Genomic DNA, 16,492 nt, shown 5'->3' on the forward strand with positions numbered 1-16,492 from the left:
TTAAACGGGTGAGTCCTACGGCATGTGAAGTATATCTCAATGAAGCCAAAAAAGGGAAAGAACTTCTGTATTTATCAAGTAGAAGAAGAATGAACTGGATTAAAATGTCAAAAATGGGGGAAAGACAAGAAAAGCAGAAGAAAATATGATGGAACGAATAAACTCATGCCTGTTTGTCATTACGTTCGATGTATGCAGACGGATTTCTCCAACTAAATGCAAGTGCCTATCGGGTTGTGTTGAAAATATACATCTGTGCTGTTCAAGAAACACACTTAAAATGGCAAATGTGTTGAATGTAGCAGGCGAGGCGGTATCGGCAGAGAACGAAGGAATGCCAAAATTAACAGCAGACCCGCTGGATCTAAGGTTAAAGGTGCTAAGGTCAAGAGTGACATGATTAAAGTCATAGTTTGGGCGCGTCGGGATGGCTCAGTCGGTTAGGCGTCTGACTCTTTCGTTTCGGCTCCGGTCGTGATCTCACGGTTTGTGAGTTCAAGCCCCGTGCGGGGCTCTGAGCCGATGGTGGAGCCTGCTTGGGATTCTCTCTCTCCCTCTCTGTGCCCACCCTGCCCTCTCTCTCTCAAAATAAATAAATGTTTAAAAAAGCACAGTTTGGAGAGAAGATATAAAAGGAATAGTTATATATACACCAAACAATATGGCAGGCTAAAGGCTAAAAACTACAAGAATATGGTAACAATTTAGCTCTTCAAATGGGAACACCTACTAGAGGCAGAGAAAACAAAAACACACATAATAAAATAGATACCATCACTTCTTCAAGTAATAAGACATACATTTTTTTCTTATACCTGTGAATGCTACATATGAAAAGATTAATTGCCTATTTGGCGACAAAGAAAACCTTTACAAGCCTTTTGAATTAGAGAGTTAAAGGACGGTTCTTTGGTCACAATCCAATCAAACCAGAATTAAATAATTAGGTAATGAAAAGTCTTAACTACATAGAAATTAAGACATCCACTCTTAGATCAAAGAAGAAATCAAAGGTACTAAAGAAAATCTTGAAAGCATTGGAAAGACTATTTCGTACCAAAATTTACAGAAGACACTAGACGTTATACTCCAAGGAGATGTTCGTGTCAAATGCTTTCAATTCCAAAGTTGTTTTTTTTTTTTTTTTAATAAAAGAAGCTTTGTACTCATTTAAACCAATTAGAAAAGGGCAGCTCAATAAATCAAAAGAAAGGAAGTGGTTGTAATAAAGATGTAATTTTAAACTAATAAAAAATATGAGGGACAAATAAACTCAAAGCTGGTTCTGTAAAAAGACAAACAAAATAATAAAAGATCTCACATATGCCATATTAAGGATGAGAGACGGAAGATGGGGGGATAGGGAAGGTGGGGAAAGAGAAGGAGAGACAGGGGTTTCGAGGAGAGACAGACAAATGTGTGCAAAACAGGCGAAATGAGGATTGGAACAGATATAAAAGCAAACGCACGATATAAAAGCAAATAAAAGAATCATTAAGCTTCATGGCATTTTATGTTAACAAATTTGATAACCTAGAAGAAATGATCATTTCCTAGGACAACAAAATCATCAGAATGATTCAAGAAGTAGAAAATTCAGGGGTGCCTGGGTGGCTCAGTCGGTTAAGTGTCCGACCTCAGCTCAGGTCATGATCTCATGGTTTGTGAGTTCGAGCCCCACGTCGGGCTGTCTGCTGACAGCTCACAGCCTGGAGCCTGCTTCGGATTCTGTGTCTCCCTGTCTCTGCCCCTCCCCTGCTTGTGCTCTGTCTCTCTCTGTCTCTCAGAAATCAATAAATATTAAAAGAAAAAAATTTTTTTTAAAAAGTGGAAAATTCAGAAAATAAGTACCAAGACCAGACAGGTTTGCAGCTGCATACCCTGTCATTCTACTGTTAAATGGCAACGGGCAATTAAAAAATAATAAGCCGATGCATTTTGTGAAGCTGAGTCTAATTTTAATTCCCAAACCTGAGAGGAAGGAGAAGGAAAACTATTAACGAATCTGGCTTAGGATAGATTAGTTACAGAAACTGAACTAGTATAACCAAATAACAGAAGTCAGCCATCTATCGAAGGGATATATACTGAGACCAACTTGGATTTACTCCAGGAAAATAAAGAGCGCTCAACACCAGAAAATCAATAAAATGTACTTCGTCACTAAATGAACGGTGAAAAACCTCTAAGACCATAGCAAACAAATGCATTTGATAAAAATAGAGCCACGTGATCAAAGTTTAGCAGCCATGCCTTATAAAAACTGGATACCTTCGCGGGCGCAGCACCACCAAGGAAAAAGATACTCTTGTTGCCAACCCCACAGCCCTCAGGTGCCTTCCCCGTAGCAAAGTGCCCGGTGAGATACTCGGTCGCGGACGTCGCGCTACGTAACACAATGGAACGTGAATCAGACCAGGGGCTGCAGGGGCAGGACTTGGGCACAGTCACCCCCACGCCCACCCAGAGCCGGACTCCCGACGTGCCGAGCTCTGGATGGTCTCTGACGGGGGACACCTGGAGCTGTTAGGGAGCAGAGATTTGAGCAGCAGCCGCCCTCAAGAAGGCATCACTTTATTTTTAAGTTTATTTAATTGAGAGAGGGAGAGAGAATGAGCACGTGAGCAAGCAAGCATGAGCTGGGGAAGGGCAGAGAGAGGGAGAGAGAAAACCCCAAGCAGGTTCCCTGCTGTCAGCACTGGAGCCCAGTGCAACACTCAATCCCCCAACTGTGAGATCATGACCTGAGCTGAAATCAAGAGTCGAATGCTTAACTGACTAAGCCACCCAAGCACCCCCAGGAGCTGCCACTTTAGAGGCAGAGTGGGGACAGGCACCCAAGCGTGTGCCAGGGCTGTGGAGACAGACACACGCTCGGGTGCCTGTCCCCACTCTGCTTCTAAAGTGACACCCCCTGGGCGCCTGGGTGGCTCAGTCGGTTGGGCATCAGACTCTTGACCTTGGCTCAGGTCAGGAGCTCACCGTTTTGTGAGTTCGAGCCCCATGTCAGCCTCTGTGATGGCAGCACAGAGCCTGATTGGGATTCTCTCTCTCCCTCTCTGTCTCTCTCAAAATGAAATAAACTTAAAATGTTTAAAAATAAAGCACCTCCTGGGGGTGCTTGGGTGGCTTAGTTGGTTAAGCATCCGACCCTTGATCTCCGCTCAGGTCATGATCTCACGGTTGGGGGAATCGAGCCCCGCATTGGGCTCCTGTGCTTACAGACGGAAGTCTCCGGAGCCCTCTGAGAAGCAGAACCAAAGACAGACCTTCATTCCTCCCCACCAAAGTATCCCACGTGCCGGCTTCAGAGGTCTGGGCTATGCCCTCTCGCCCTTCCAGTTTCTCTGGTGTCATTTGCCATCTCCCTGAATTTACCTGTATCTTTTCCAGAACCTACTTCTTATCTGCCGGCCTTCTTGAAGATAACGAGCCTATAAATTTTCGACAGCGGGAATTTGCTCTTGCTAATATTTGCATAACACGCGCCTCTTTCAATCTTGACGAAAAGCTGCTCACTACAGTTGTCTGCGCTTTCCAATTAGGTTCTGTTCCAGGATTCCGCTGGAATTCTGCAAGCATGTCCCCGAGGATGCCATAAACTGGGGTCCAGTTTCCCAGCCAGCCCAAGAAAACACATCGGACGTTCTGCTGAAATACTAGTAATTAAGGGCAAACCAAAGGGAACACGTTTATTTGCCTTGAATGCTGGGACCCGAGGAAAACAAGTTTCAAATGAGGAAGGAGGTGTAGACTGTTTGTTATGCGAATTCTGAAGCGAACGTTTACTCGCTCACAGGACCTCACAATCTTTACGCGGTACACCCCCACCCCCCTCCCAACTGCCGGGGAGGGTGGGCTCCGGGGCCCTCCTCCTCCAGTTCAAAGACAGCCGCCTGGGGCGCCTGGGTGGCCCAGTCAGTTGAGCAGCCGACTTCGGCTCAGGTCATGATCTCACGGTTCTTGAGTTCAAGCCCCACATCGGGCTCTGTGCTGACAGCTCAGAGCCTGGAGCCTGCTTCGGATTCTGTGTCTCCCTCTCTCTCTGCCCCTCTCCCCTGCTTGCATTCTGTCTCTCTCTCAAAAATAAAAAAACATTCAAAAAATTAAAAAAAAAAAAAAAAAAAGACAGCCGCCTGATTTCCACTGGTGCATGTACGTACCCTGGGTTTGTCCCTTCTACAGTTCCTGGCTGCTAAAGAGTTTTGAAAATCTCCTAAGTGGCCCAACATCCATCCTGTGCATTTGGGCCTCGTGAGACAAAAGGAGTTTAAAGGAATCGAGGTAAAGTTGCCTGTGACAAAGCACCAGCTCTGGGCTTCCACACACATCTTTACTGATTCTCACAACTCGGGGAAGGAGCTCCCTGCATAGACACCAGACTCCACGGGGCCACCTGCCCAAAATCACAGGGCGAACGCTCGGCAGAACCCAGGCCTTCCGCCCCGGGTCCCCTCCAGCCACAAACGGACCATCAAGCCCCTTTCAAACCATCCACAGCTTCAAACCATTGGTGTGCAATTCAGCAACTGCATCTAGAACACCCCATGCACGTGGCTTACCACCATCATCTTACCTGTCCGCTTCCAGAGTTACCGCGAGGATTTCACGGACAGCATTCCAAGAATTCATTTTTGTTTTACATTTTTATTTATTTTGAGAGCCTGTGTGTGAGCAGGGAAGGGGCAGAGAGAGGGAGAGAGAGAGAAACCCAAGCAGGCTCCGCGCTGGCAGCACAGAGCCCGAGGTGGGGCTTGAACTCACAAACCGTGAGATCATGACCTGAGCCGAAACCAAGAGTCAGACGCTCGATCAGCTGAGCCACCCAGGCGCCCCCAAAGAATTCATTTTTATTCTCCAGGTTATTTTCCATCATTCCCCTCATGCGTCCTCCTCACACAGCGATTCAGCATGTGGCCCCCACTGCCTTGAATCTGCTTTCCCCCATCAATCCTCTTTAATGTCTGTGCCCGTTAAGCTGCCTGTTCTAACAACCCCCCATCCCCCAACAAATGTACGATGAATCAAACAGGAAAGAAGTTCATCTCTTGCCCACTGAAATTTAGTCCATGACAAACAGGATTGATGTGTGAGTGGCTTTTCCCCAAATGGTGATTTATTTTTATTTTTTTTTAATATTTGTTTATTTTTGAGAGAGATGGAGTGCAAACGGGTGAAGGGGGGAGAGGGAGAGGGAGAGGGAGAGGGAGAGGGAGAGGGAGAGGGAGAGGGAGAGGGAGAGGGAGAGAATGTGACGAGGCTCCAGGCTCCGAGCTGTCAGCACAGAGACCAACGCAGGGCTCGAACTCACCAACTGCAAGATCATGACCTGAGCCGAAATCGGATGCCCAATGGTGATTTAGATACAAGATCCTTTCATCTGCTGGCCCCCAACATCTCTGACACATGGCTCAAAGGAGCCTCCACATGGCCAGGCCTGAGAGTGGGGTCCACACTTTGGCTCATTTTCCACCGCCCTGAACCCAGGCAGTGGCCCCATCTCCTTGCAAGGGGTGCTGGGAAATTAGGTACAGCCACTGCCCACGAAGAGAGGGAACAGGTGAAATAAATTCAGAAAAGGACACTGGTCTTCAATTCAAGAGCCCCTTGCAAGGGACTTACCCGTTAATTAAGTTGATCTGACCAGCATTTCCTGTGTTCCATACTCCCATGCTCTAAGCAGGATGCATCCTTGTCCCCTAATCAAAGGAACCAGTCTACCCTAGATCACTTAACCTCCCCAAATCTCGGTTCCCTATGTTAAAAATAGGGATAACAGGGGCGCCTGGGTGGCTCAGTCGGTTAAGCGTCCGACTTCGGCTCAGGTCATGATCTCGCAGTCCGTGAGTTCAAGCCCCGCGTCGGGCTCTGTGCTGACCGCTCAGAGCCTGGAGCCTGTTTCGGATTCTGTGTCTCCCTCTCTTGACCCTCCCCTGTTCATGCTCTGTCTCTCTCTGTCTCAAAAATAAATAAACGTTAAAAAAAAAATTTAAAAAAAAATAGGGATAACACCTTGCAAGATTGCTTTGAGGATTACACACATTAGAGAGAGCTTAGAACACGATCTGGCACATGGTACATGATATACAAGCACCTGATAAACAAATAAAGGGGTACAAGAAGCAAGGTCCCCTGCAAAGTTCTAGACTCCTGTCTTGGGGGTCTCTGTCTCTTGGGAAGAGGGCACACTGCAAAAGCCCAAGGGTTGGAGAGGCAACTTCCCTCCGAGGCAAGATCGGTTTTCCATGCAGGAGGGAAAGCCCTGTAAAATACATCCCAGACTTGATTTAGCGCCTTCCTAGTAAAGAATTCATTCCCTCGAGAGCTGCCCCAACCTCTCTTCCACTATTTTGGATGTGGAATATGTCCTTGTAGACATTTCAATGGTGCAGATTCCTGTCCCCATTAAAAAAAAAAAAAAATCTAGTTCCGGGGTGCCTGGGTGGCTCAGTCAGTTAGGCATCTGACTATGGGTTTCCGCTCAGGTCATGATCTCACAGGTCGTGAGTTCGAGTCCCATGTCCGGCCCTGTGCTGACAGCTTGGAGCCTGGTTGGGATTCTCTCTCTGCCCCTCCCCCACTCTCTCTCTCACAAAATAAATAAACTTAAAAAAAATACCTAGTTGTGTCCATCTGTTCTTTTCTTCACTCCTTTATTCAACAAACACTGAATTTTTGTTCAGCGCTTACCACGTTCTGTGACCACGACGTCCCAGGTCTCAGCCCACATGGAAAATGATTTAGCTTATGTGGCTGCTAAGAGGGACAGAGGGAAGGCAGTGATTTCAGATGCTTGGCGACAGTGACATTTGAACCAAGACGAAACTAGCAAGCAAGGGCCGCCGTGAAGCACCTTCCTGGCATGGGTCCCATGGGCACAAAGGTTCTGAGATGGAAAGACTTTGTGGCTAGAGAGTGTGGGTGGCCGGACAGGTGACAAGAAGGGTCACTAAAAAGGAAGGCTGCAGAACACCTATGGGTGCTGGAGGCCTTGCGAAGGACTCCAGAATTCCCTCTGGCCTGAGTTGGAAGCCACTCAAAGGTTTAAATGTTTTAAGTGGTTTGAGTGTTTAAGCAGAGGTGTTTAAATCCTGGTAAAAGATCATTCTCCTTCTACCAGGGAAATGGGAACAGGGTTGCGGGGGGGGGGGGGGGGGGGGCTGCCAACAAGCCTGGAAGCTGGAAATCCAAGCAGATGCAGTTTCCAACATCCGGGCAAGGGGTGATGTTGTCCCAGTTAAAGTGTGAAGATTCGTGCTTCTAAATTTTTTACTAGAGTGGTTTATTAAATATACACCTAAACATGGCCAGAGGTTCATAGTTTTGTAATCATTCTTCCTGAAACTCACAAAAAGGAGAAAGGCAGAACATCATCTTGATATTACAGGATAACGCATCCCCAACCCCAAGGTAATACCGGGCCTCCTCTGGCCAGTAAAGGTTTTTACCAGTTTACCTTTAGTTGTCATTTTCCCTCTTCCTTCCTTAAAGGAAAGACCTCAGTGCTTCTCCACAGATTCAACCCTCTCTAGGTTCTCCTTTCTCCCCAGACCCGCCAAATTCCCCTCCCCAGGGGATCCAGCACCTGCTAGGTGAACCCACATCCACGACTGGGTTCAGATTCCAGCTACCGTTAATGGCAACGGTGACAATTACATACCGTCAAGTTTCAAGGCGTTGTCACTAAGACGGCCTCAAGGAAGGACGCTCAGTTTAGGGAAAGAGTGGGACTGCCCATGGGCAAAATGGCTTCTCTCCCCTCCTGGCCTTTGCCCCAGTTACTCCCTCGTCTGGGGTGCCCTGCTCCTTCCTCGTCACCTGACTGAACTCTATTTGTTCTTCAAGATGCAGCTCAGGGGCCGCGGCCGCCAGAGGTGCTGTTCTCCCCTGGCCCAGCTGGCTCAGGGGCGCGCCTCCGGAATCCCATATCCACGTTTACCCGGATCGCAGTGGTTGCCAGAGACTCTTCCACCTTTTCTTCACTTTGTCTCTCCTGCTGGACCCCAGGCGACGTGCCTTCTTTATCGTTTTAGCCCAGCCGGGTCCGATCTGCTCGCGGAATTAATACACGCCACGTCTCGTACGCCGTGGGTGGGCGCGCGGACCGGAGAAGTGTTTGACGGTGCCTACGAAAGCAGTGGCTCCCCACGGCAGGTGAGTTTGGTCCCCAGGGGCCGTGTGGCAACGCCGGGAGAAATGCTCGGTTGTCGTAACTAGAGGAAAGGGCGCCCCTGGACAGTCAGCGGGTAGGGGTCGGAGATGCTGTTAAACATCCGGCGATTCACAAGACAGGCCCCCCTCACTCAGTTACCCAGCCCGTAAGGTCAGTAGTGCGGAGGCTGAGACACGCATCTCATCTCTGACCAGGAAACCTACTCCAGGGTACACGTGCCCGAGGGCAATGACGTGTAAGTCCATCAAAAACACAAGAACACCTCGGGGCGCCTGGACTGTTGGGCATCCGACTCTTGATTTCAGCTCAGGTCATGATCTCGTGGTCGTGAGATCAAGCCCCGAGTCAGGCTCTGCGCTGACAGCACGGAGCCCGCTTTGGATTCTCTCTCTCTTTCTCTCTCTCTCTCTCTCTCTGACCCTCCCCCACTCATGTGCTCTGTCTCTCTCGCTCTCAAAATAAATGAAGTAAAAAAACAAAAAAAAAACCCAAAACACAAGAAGCTCTGTAGCAGCCGTACCCACAGAAGCCCCAAACTAGAAACAAGGTAAAAGACCGTAGTAGTCAAATGATGGAATCCTACAGGCCATATGAAATAAAAGACTGCTATCTGCAAGAAGAATGGATCTCACAGATCTACTGACGAACTAAACAACCGGACCAAAGTAACAGGCAAAATTCATCGATGGTGAGGGAACGGAAGTCAGAATAACGGTCACCCCTGGAGACAGGGAGCTGGTGACTGGGAAGGAGCAGGAGGGAATCTCTGGGGTGCTGGGAACGTTCCTGATCTTCATCTGGGGAGCAGTCAGTCACACACACCGTGCTGTGCACTATGACTCATGCGCTGAATGTGTATCATGCCTCCAAAAGCTTTATTCAATGAACAGTCCTCTAAGAGCGCCCTACCGGCAGGAATCACACACAGGGACGCTGCCCTATCAGCCAGGTTTTCTAACAGACTTCCGGGTATACCGCCGGCGGGAATGTATGTAGGTGCATTTCTGGAAAGCTGTTTCGCAACAGATATCAAAAACCTTACAATGTGTCCTTAATTCAATTCTGGTCTGGTCATTTTATGCTAAGGAATGTGCTAAGGATGCACACACGAACCTAAGCTTCCGGAATATTTATCATAGCATAATAAATGTAAGAGGGAGGGGGCACTGAATTCAATGCCCACCCAAAGGGAACTGTGTCATACTATGGATTCACTAAAATGACATTTTTAAATTTAAATGGAAGCCATTTACAATATATTAATTAGAATTAAAAAGCAGATCACCCGACAAGATGTAATCTAAGGTAAACAAAGGGTACACTCAATATGTTAACTATGATTATCTAGGGTAATAAGAGGTTATGGGATTTCTTAAAATTTCTATCATTTTCCCCCCTAACATATACATATGTACTTGTTAATAAGAAAAAAAAATTATACAATCACAGTTTTTAAAAATAAAGGTGAGTTTGGGGCGCCTGGGTGGCTCAGTCGGTTGGGCGTCCGACTTCGGCTCAGGTCACGATCTCGCGGTCCGTGAGTTCGAGCCCCGCGTCGGGCTCTGTGCTGACGGCTCAGAGCCTGGAGCCTGTTTCGGAGTCTGTGTCTCCCTCTCTCTCTGCTCCTCCCCCGTTCATGCTCTGTCTCTCTCTGTCTCAAAAATAAATAAACGTTAAAAAATTTTTAAAAAATAAAAAAAATAAATAAAGGTGAGTTTTAGATTTTCAAACTATGTACCAGACCTCACACAACCCCCCAGTCGCCAATGTATTCAAAGCCCCGCTACCTGCAGAAGAACTCTAAACTCTCATCACAATGGCTGCGGTGTAGCAGGGATTAAATAAAAAGATAAAATTCTAGATTTTTCTGTCTCCTATCTGATTGTGGGATAGGTTACACAAACCCATACATTCATGGAACCACACAGAGCTTCATAGCCCCCCCCTGAAAACAGTTAAAGGTAATTCCACGTAAAAATATGAAAATAAATATTTCTGACTGCAAAAGGTTTCAGTTGCTGTAAAGGAAACCAATACAAAGGCAACCCCTTCCCTGGGGTGCCTGGGTTGCTCAGCTGGTTAAGCGTTCGGCCGGGGTCATGATCTCACAGTTCGTGGGTTCGAGCCCCGCGTCGGGCTCTGTGCTGACAGCACAGGGCCTGGAGGCCGCTTCGGATTCTTTGTCTCCCTCCCTCTCTGCCACTCCCCTGCCCGCACTCTGTCTCTGTCAAAAATAAATACATGTTTCAAAAACTTAAAAAAATTGAAAAAAAAAAAAAAAAAAAGGCATGACCTTCCCTGAAGGATCCAGTCTGCCTAGGTAATCTCTCAGCCCAGACCCCGACCGAGAAGTCCTGTCCGTGTTTCTGTGTCAAGTGGAAGCGATCCCTTCTGTGGCAGAGTCCTCGCAAAGATGTGGCGCAACGGTGGAAGACGGCACTGCACATGGGGATCGCGGCTGGTGAGCCGCGTCACCCCCACCACCCGAACAAAACCTCTTCTCCAGGAAGCTCCCTTCTCCGAATCCTGCGTGGCGGCTGGTGGCAGCACATGCTCCATTATTATGTGGCACCGCACGAGATCTACCCTGTAGCTCACCCAGCCTCGGAGTTCCTCCTGGAGCCACGGGACGCGCGACAGAGCTAAAGGTGGGAGCGTCTGCTCAAACTTGACACCGCTGATGGGTGCGGGGAGGGGGGGGGTACCTTAGCTCACAAATCCATCCTGAGAGTCTCGGGTTCGTTCCGGTTTAAAGTGCAAGCTGTTTCTCTCCTTACTTGTTAGGTCAAAAAGACTTTCAGCCAAAGAAGTCCACAACGAAACCCTGAGCGCAAACATCTAACAATGTTAATTTTCAAAGCCCTGTGCTCCCCTCCTGCTTCTCAAGGTCACACCTCCCCGCTGAATGATTCCAGAGGGGTGCTGACATGGTACATGGGAAAAACAGTCCTATGAAGTCCAACCTCTAATAGGAAGAGCAAACAGCTCAGATGCCAGCCAGCCACGACAAAGGACCGACAAAGCCGAACACACGCCCCCCCCCCCCCCCCCCCCAGCATCCGTGAATATCTGCCTGTTCTGCCTCCTCGGAGAGGACAGGACGGATCACAAGACTGCTCAGAATAAGAAACCAAAAGAGCAGAAGCCCAGGAAGCAGCCGGGCCTGAATTTCACGCTGTTTCCAGAGAGTGAGCTGGCAGGCTGTGTCGGTGATCTGCACAGCGGGCAGGCGGCAGGCGAGGCTGACAGCTTGAGGGGGTTGTTGTAGGGAGACAGCTGCAAGTGTTCTCCTGGAGAAGGTTCTGGGCCCTGAGCTCCCGGGAAGCATTTTCAGCTCCCAAGCTGACCCTCCATTCACACAGGGGTTAAGAGCCTGTCAGCCAGCCCAGCAAGCATGGTCTTTGTATTTAAATCATCTCAAGGGGACCCACAGCTCCAGGCACGACCAGAGCCTGGGAGAGGGGAGAGAAGGGAGGTGACAGAGAGGACCTTTCCGCCCATAATCGCTGGCTGGGCTTCTGACCCAGGAAGCTAAATAAAAGGGGGACACCAGAAGAAAGAGCCTAGGAAGACTAGAATACCCTGGAGAGCAGCTAGAGGAATCTCAACCTTAGGCACAGAAATGTTTCTGCCTCTTTTCCCTTCCTCCTCCCAGCTGGGCATCACGTGCTCCCTACTGTGTGCACTCCAAATGCAGATCAAAGCACAGTGGTGCCCAGTATCTACACCACTCTCAGGCACAGGGATTCTCAGTCATCAGAGGGCCCCTAGACAGCAGCTGTAATCTCTTTCTAATCAAAATAAACAAACAAACAAAAAACCCTAACCAGCCCAAACCAGCACAAGCAATACACAAGTACGTATAAGACACAAACACACACATTTACATATGTGCCTATTTACACACATACACATGCATATGCTTTTACAGCAGAAGGCAGGCAGGAAGCCTGTTCCCCGAGTCTAGAATCCTTTGCTTTCCTCATCTGATTCTAGCAGCAACAGCCATTTCTGCTACGAGTTTTTTCTCCTGTGAGGACCGATTCCAGACCAAAATGCCACCCCTCCGGTGTGCCTCCCCATCCCACTCTACCAGCCCAGTGAGATCTGTTAACAATCCAGGGAACAAAGAGGGAAGAGAGACCCAAGCTGCATTCCTTGAAAGTGGGGTTAGATTCTATACTTTGATAAACCTCAGAGCCTGAACCTCTTTGCTCTCAGAGTGGCCAGGGTGCAGCTCTGAGCCTCTTAATAAACAAGTCCGCCTCTCTCCCCGCCACTAGGCACAAGGGTTTTCTCTGCCCAGCATCTATTTTCAGCCCCCATAAATCATGTTCCATTGTTTCAGGGAATCTGAACTCACGCTTAATAAACCATCAACCTCACCCCTCTGCCACCACCCCAAATCTCCCTCAGGGAAAGACGGTTTCCAGGAGAAAAGCAAATTCTTAATTAGGGCTGGGTTTGAAAAGCAAGCTTCCGCACAAAACAGAAAAACAAACCTGGGTCTAAAAACCATCAAATAACCAACCGCTAATGTCTTTGATTAAAGTGCAGGACTGTGATTCTCAGGTCCAGGTGGGACTTCAGTGACCATCCGAAGGAAGCAGAATTTGAACCTAATGCCAAATGACACACGATCAGGTACTTGAGGACCACGTCGGTGCTGCAGTGGCTAGATTAAATTGCTCTGATGCAGAATTTCTCCCAAGTATGGGTTACCAAGAAACATAATACTGCTTTAAAATTTACTTAGGTGTGTTCACCCTTCTCACACCAACACAGTCACGAATCTTATTCATAACCAGGCTTCACCTAACACAATTCCCCTGTTTTTCCTGGAGATGCAGGGAAACGAGCAGACATGTAGCTCATGTTCCGAGATCGAAACCTGGATCACGGCACTCACAGCATAAAGTCTGCTAAACCAGAGCTCCGGGCACACACAATTCTTAAAGAGCTAATTTAATGGACAACTGCTGTCTGGGACAGGAAGCCCTTCTGACATTCTGGAAAACGTAGGGGGTTTCAAAGGATTATGCAGAGGGACGGGACTTTGAAAATTCCCAAACTCTTAACCGAAGCCTAAACGAGAACACGTTCCGTTCCAAAACACTGCACAGTTCACTTGGACCCTGCAAAGCCCAGCTGGAGCTCAGCGCGTCCACACTGCAGCCTGTCTACACTGCAGCTTGTCTGCTGGAGGTTTGCAGACCACTCCCTGCTGACAGAGTCCGGCCAACCCCACCAGCCTACCAGCAGCCTGCAGCACTATGCCCAGATCCAAGTGAGGGCACCAGCCAGGGGTTGGGGGGGGGGGGTCCCCTGGGCCTGCCCTCCTACCTGCTGTATTCCTGGCTGGTTGAACAATGATCAGGGAGAGCCACGGGAAAAGCCGCATCATGCCCAGTACGCCACTCCCTGGTCCTCAACAACACCGGTTGCACACTCTTCCACCCATGAAAACGGTGGGCACAAACGAGGGCCTGCCCCAGAAGGATGCAAGGAACAAAAGCATCAGGGGCAGGTGGAACCGGCTGGTCTCCACCTCTCTCGGGGGACAGAGGCCACAGAGCTTCTGCAGGGTACGTAGAGACGTTGTAAAACCAACTCCCAGGAAGGGGCGCAGTAAAAGGGGACCTCGGGCAGCCACAGCTGCCAGCACGAGCGACCTCCAGACATCAGGAGCTTGACCATGACCATAGCGGTAAGCGGAACACACACACACAAAAGTGCCTTCCGGCATAAGAGCATACACCTTAAGGCGGGGGGGAAACTTGTCATTTCACTTTTCCCTGCTCTTGGCAAGAGATCCTGAAAGGCACGGACAGAGAAAGTTTCTCGGATTAACTGGAGAAAACACACGCCAGTGAAGACACCCCGGAGGACCTCTCCCGAGGTTCTCACTGCTACTTGTCCCAGCCCTGGCACCTGAGTAAGGCTTGCCATGGGGCCATCGATACAAACTGATTTACCACCACCACCACTACCACCACCCCCCCCCAAAACACACATCCAAGCTGTATCAGCGTTTCTGAAGCCCTTTACCTAGACTCACTCAAACGCACCCCTAAGGTGCGACCCCACAGGTGTGACTGGCTTGGCCACACCCAGCCAGAGAGGGAAGACACTCCCCACCACCCTCCACGTCCTTGCCAACCGCAGGGTGCCGGCGCCGGCCTCCGCCTCCTCCTCTCCACCCACGGGGAAGTCGGAGCCCCCCACGCAGTCAGAGCACTTTAAATCCCCGCCGCCGCGGCCCCCTTAGGGTCCAGAATCGCACAGCTGCCCCCGGCCCACGGAGCGTCTGGTGTCCTCCCGGCCCGGCACTCCCGCCTCCCCGGGCCGCCCCCGCCCCTGCGGGCCGCGCCTTACCGCCGGTGTCCTCGAAGCGCGGGGGCGGGCGGTCCCGCAGCGTGGCGCTCCAGCCCGCGCCAGCCTCGTCCTCCTCGGCTTCCTGCGCGTCGGGAGCACCGGGCGGCGGCGGCGGGGGGCCGGGGCGCTCGCGTTCGTCGTCCGAGGAGGCGGCCGAGGAGGAGTGCGAGGCGGCCGACGTGCTGTAGAAGGGGTTCCCGCCGCTGTCCGGGCCCGACTCGCCGAACACGTCGTCCGAGATGTGCAGGCTCTCGTAGCGCGCGCGGGCCGCCTCGAGCAGCGCCGGCGCCCTCCTCCGCGCGCCCCCGCCGCCCTCGGCCATAGCCCCGGCCGCCGCCCGCGCGCCCGCCCCCCACAGCGCCTCCCAGCCGCACGCGCCGGGCCCCGGGCCCGCGCCGCGGCCCGCCGCCCCCCACCAGCGCAGCCCGCAGCACAGCGCCCGCCGCCCCGCGCCCTGCCGGCCCGCCGTCTTGGCCGCCTCGGGCCCTGCGCCCGGGGAAGCGCCCTCGGAGCTCGGGCGCCGCAGGCTGCGGGCCGCGGGTGGAGGCAGGGCGCGCGGGCGGGAGGCTGGGGCTGCGGCCGGGCCCAGGCGCCGCCGCTACTGCCGCCGCTGCGTCTCCTCGGCGGCCGCCGCGTCCCCGCGCGCCCTCCCGCGGCACCCCGCGCTCCCCGGCCGACCCTCCCGGGCGCGAGCCGCCAGAGGCGGGCCCCGCCTCCTCGCACCTCCGGCCCGCCGGCCAATCGGGAGCCGGGCCGGGGCGGGGCCGGCGCGGGGCACGCCCCGCCTCCCTCCACCGGGCGGGGCGAGGAAAGAGGCAGAGGAGGCGGCGGCGGGCGGGAAGGGGGAGGGCAGGCGGCGGCTCGAGCCCGTCCCCTCGCCTGCAGGGACATGCGGCCCGGGACGGCCACCCGCAGGCCCCGCGCTTGCTCCGCGCCGGGAAGGGAGGAGCCGAAGGGGTGCCGGGGGGCACGGGACGCAGCCGGTTCTTCCTGCCGCCCGAGCGGGACCCGGCGCTCACGTCCCCTAACGCAGGAGGCGCCCGCGCCGGGGAGCTGTCCGCCCCCGTGGTTCTGAACCAGGCGCGGCAGAAACTCCAGGTAGGCGGCGGGCCCGAGGCTCACAATTCCCTGGGCTGTTGCCGCTGCTGCTGCTACTGCTTCCCGTGGCACACAGCCGGCTGCGCCCCTTGCTCCTATGAGCACGAGGGCTGTCTGGCTTCCGGGAATCTTGCTCTAATTAGGAGCCGGCCTCGCCGGTCCATTTCTGGGGTCAGATGCTAACTCAGTCTCGCTTGAGTAGCCCTGTAATTCGAGGGTGGCAGCATCTGGTCTTAGTCATTCCTCTCATCTTTGACGTTTGACCTCTTTTAAACTCAAAATATTCATTACCTCCCGAATATTGATTACTCTGGCACCACTGTTGTCACATCTTTACTTACACATTTGACACACTCGTCTATTAAAATATAGCACAATCACCCAGGCGTCAGGGCTCTGATAAACAATGGCACAGAAAGGCTTCATCCACCCCTCTTCCTCGGCCAAGAGTGTGTGGCATTCATTCTGTTGATGGCGCTACATATGATCAGTCTTGTCTCCTTGCTCCCCTCTCCCTCCCACAAATAGTGCAATAAGTCACGATGATGGTAATTGGGCCATAAAGTCACTTGCACTCAGAAATAAAATAAATCCACAGAGATGTGAAGGGCTTACAAATCCTACTGGGTATTAACTAAAAGATAATTGCACAAGAGGGAAAGGCATGTTGCTATTTCTAAGCGTGCATAAAGGATGAAGATGATGGGACCATTCTGCCACCAACTGAGGTCAATTCAACAGCAGGCCGGCAGCTTCTGCTCTTACCCTCCCCTCCCAGGCCCGTGTTTCCTCCTCCCAACCAGAGCCTCTGTACAGGCATGAATTCCTGACAATCACTGAAAGAAA

General features: G+C 51.5%; 1 protein-coding gene and 1 long non-coding RNA gene across 4 annotated transcripts in view; one reads left to right on the plus strand and one right to left on the minus strand.

Annotated features, from left to right (window-relative positions):
• Nucleotides 1–15,262, minus strand: part of PGBD5 (piggyBac transposable element derived 5) — a 106,852-nt gene extending 91,590 nt beyond the window's left edge. For 2 of the 3 annotated variants that reach the window (XM_060642788.3, XM_060642786.3), the window contains exon 1: nucleotides 14,549–15,262. In XM_060642788.3, the coding sequence (XP_060498771.2) occupies nucleotides 14,549–14,870 (322 nt within the window). In that variant the 5' untranslated portion in view covers nucleotides 14,871–15,262. The remainder of the gene's footprint in view (nucleotides 1–14,548) is intronic. The other variant, XM_060642787.3, reaches the window with a different exon arrangement.
• Nucleotides 15,263–15,409: 147 nt separating this feature from the next.
• The window catches only part of LOC144613230 (uncharacterized), a 43,293-nt gene continuing 42,210 nt past the window's right edge, over nucleotides 15,410–16,492 (plus strand). The window contains exon 1 of the long non-coding RNA XR_013550624.1: nucleotides 15,410–15,646. This is a non-coding gene — a long non-coding RNA (uncharacterized LOC144613230). The remainder of the gene's footprint in view (nucleotides 15,647–16,492) is intronic.

Source organism: Panthera onca, chromosome D2 (genome assembly GCF_046562875.1).
Source record: "Panthera onca isolate mPanOnc1 chromosome D2, mPanOnc1 haplotype 2, whole genome shotgun sequence".
Classification (NCBI taxonomy): domain Eukaryota; kingdom Metazoa; phylum Chordata; class Mammalia; order Carnivora; family Felidae; genus Panthera; species Panthera onca.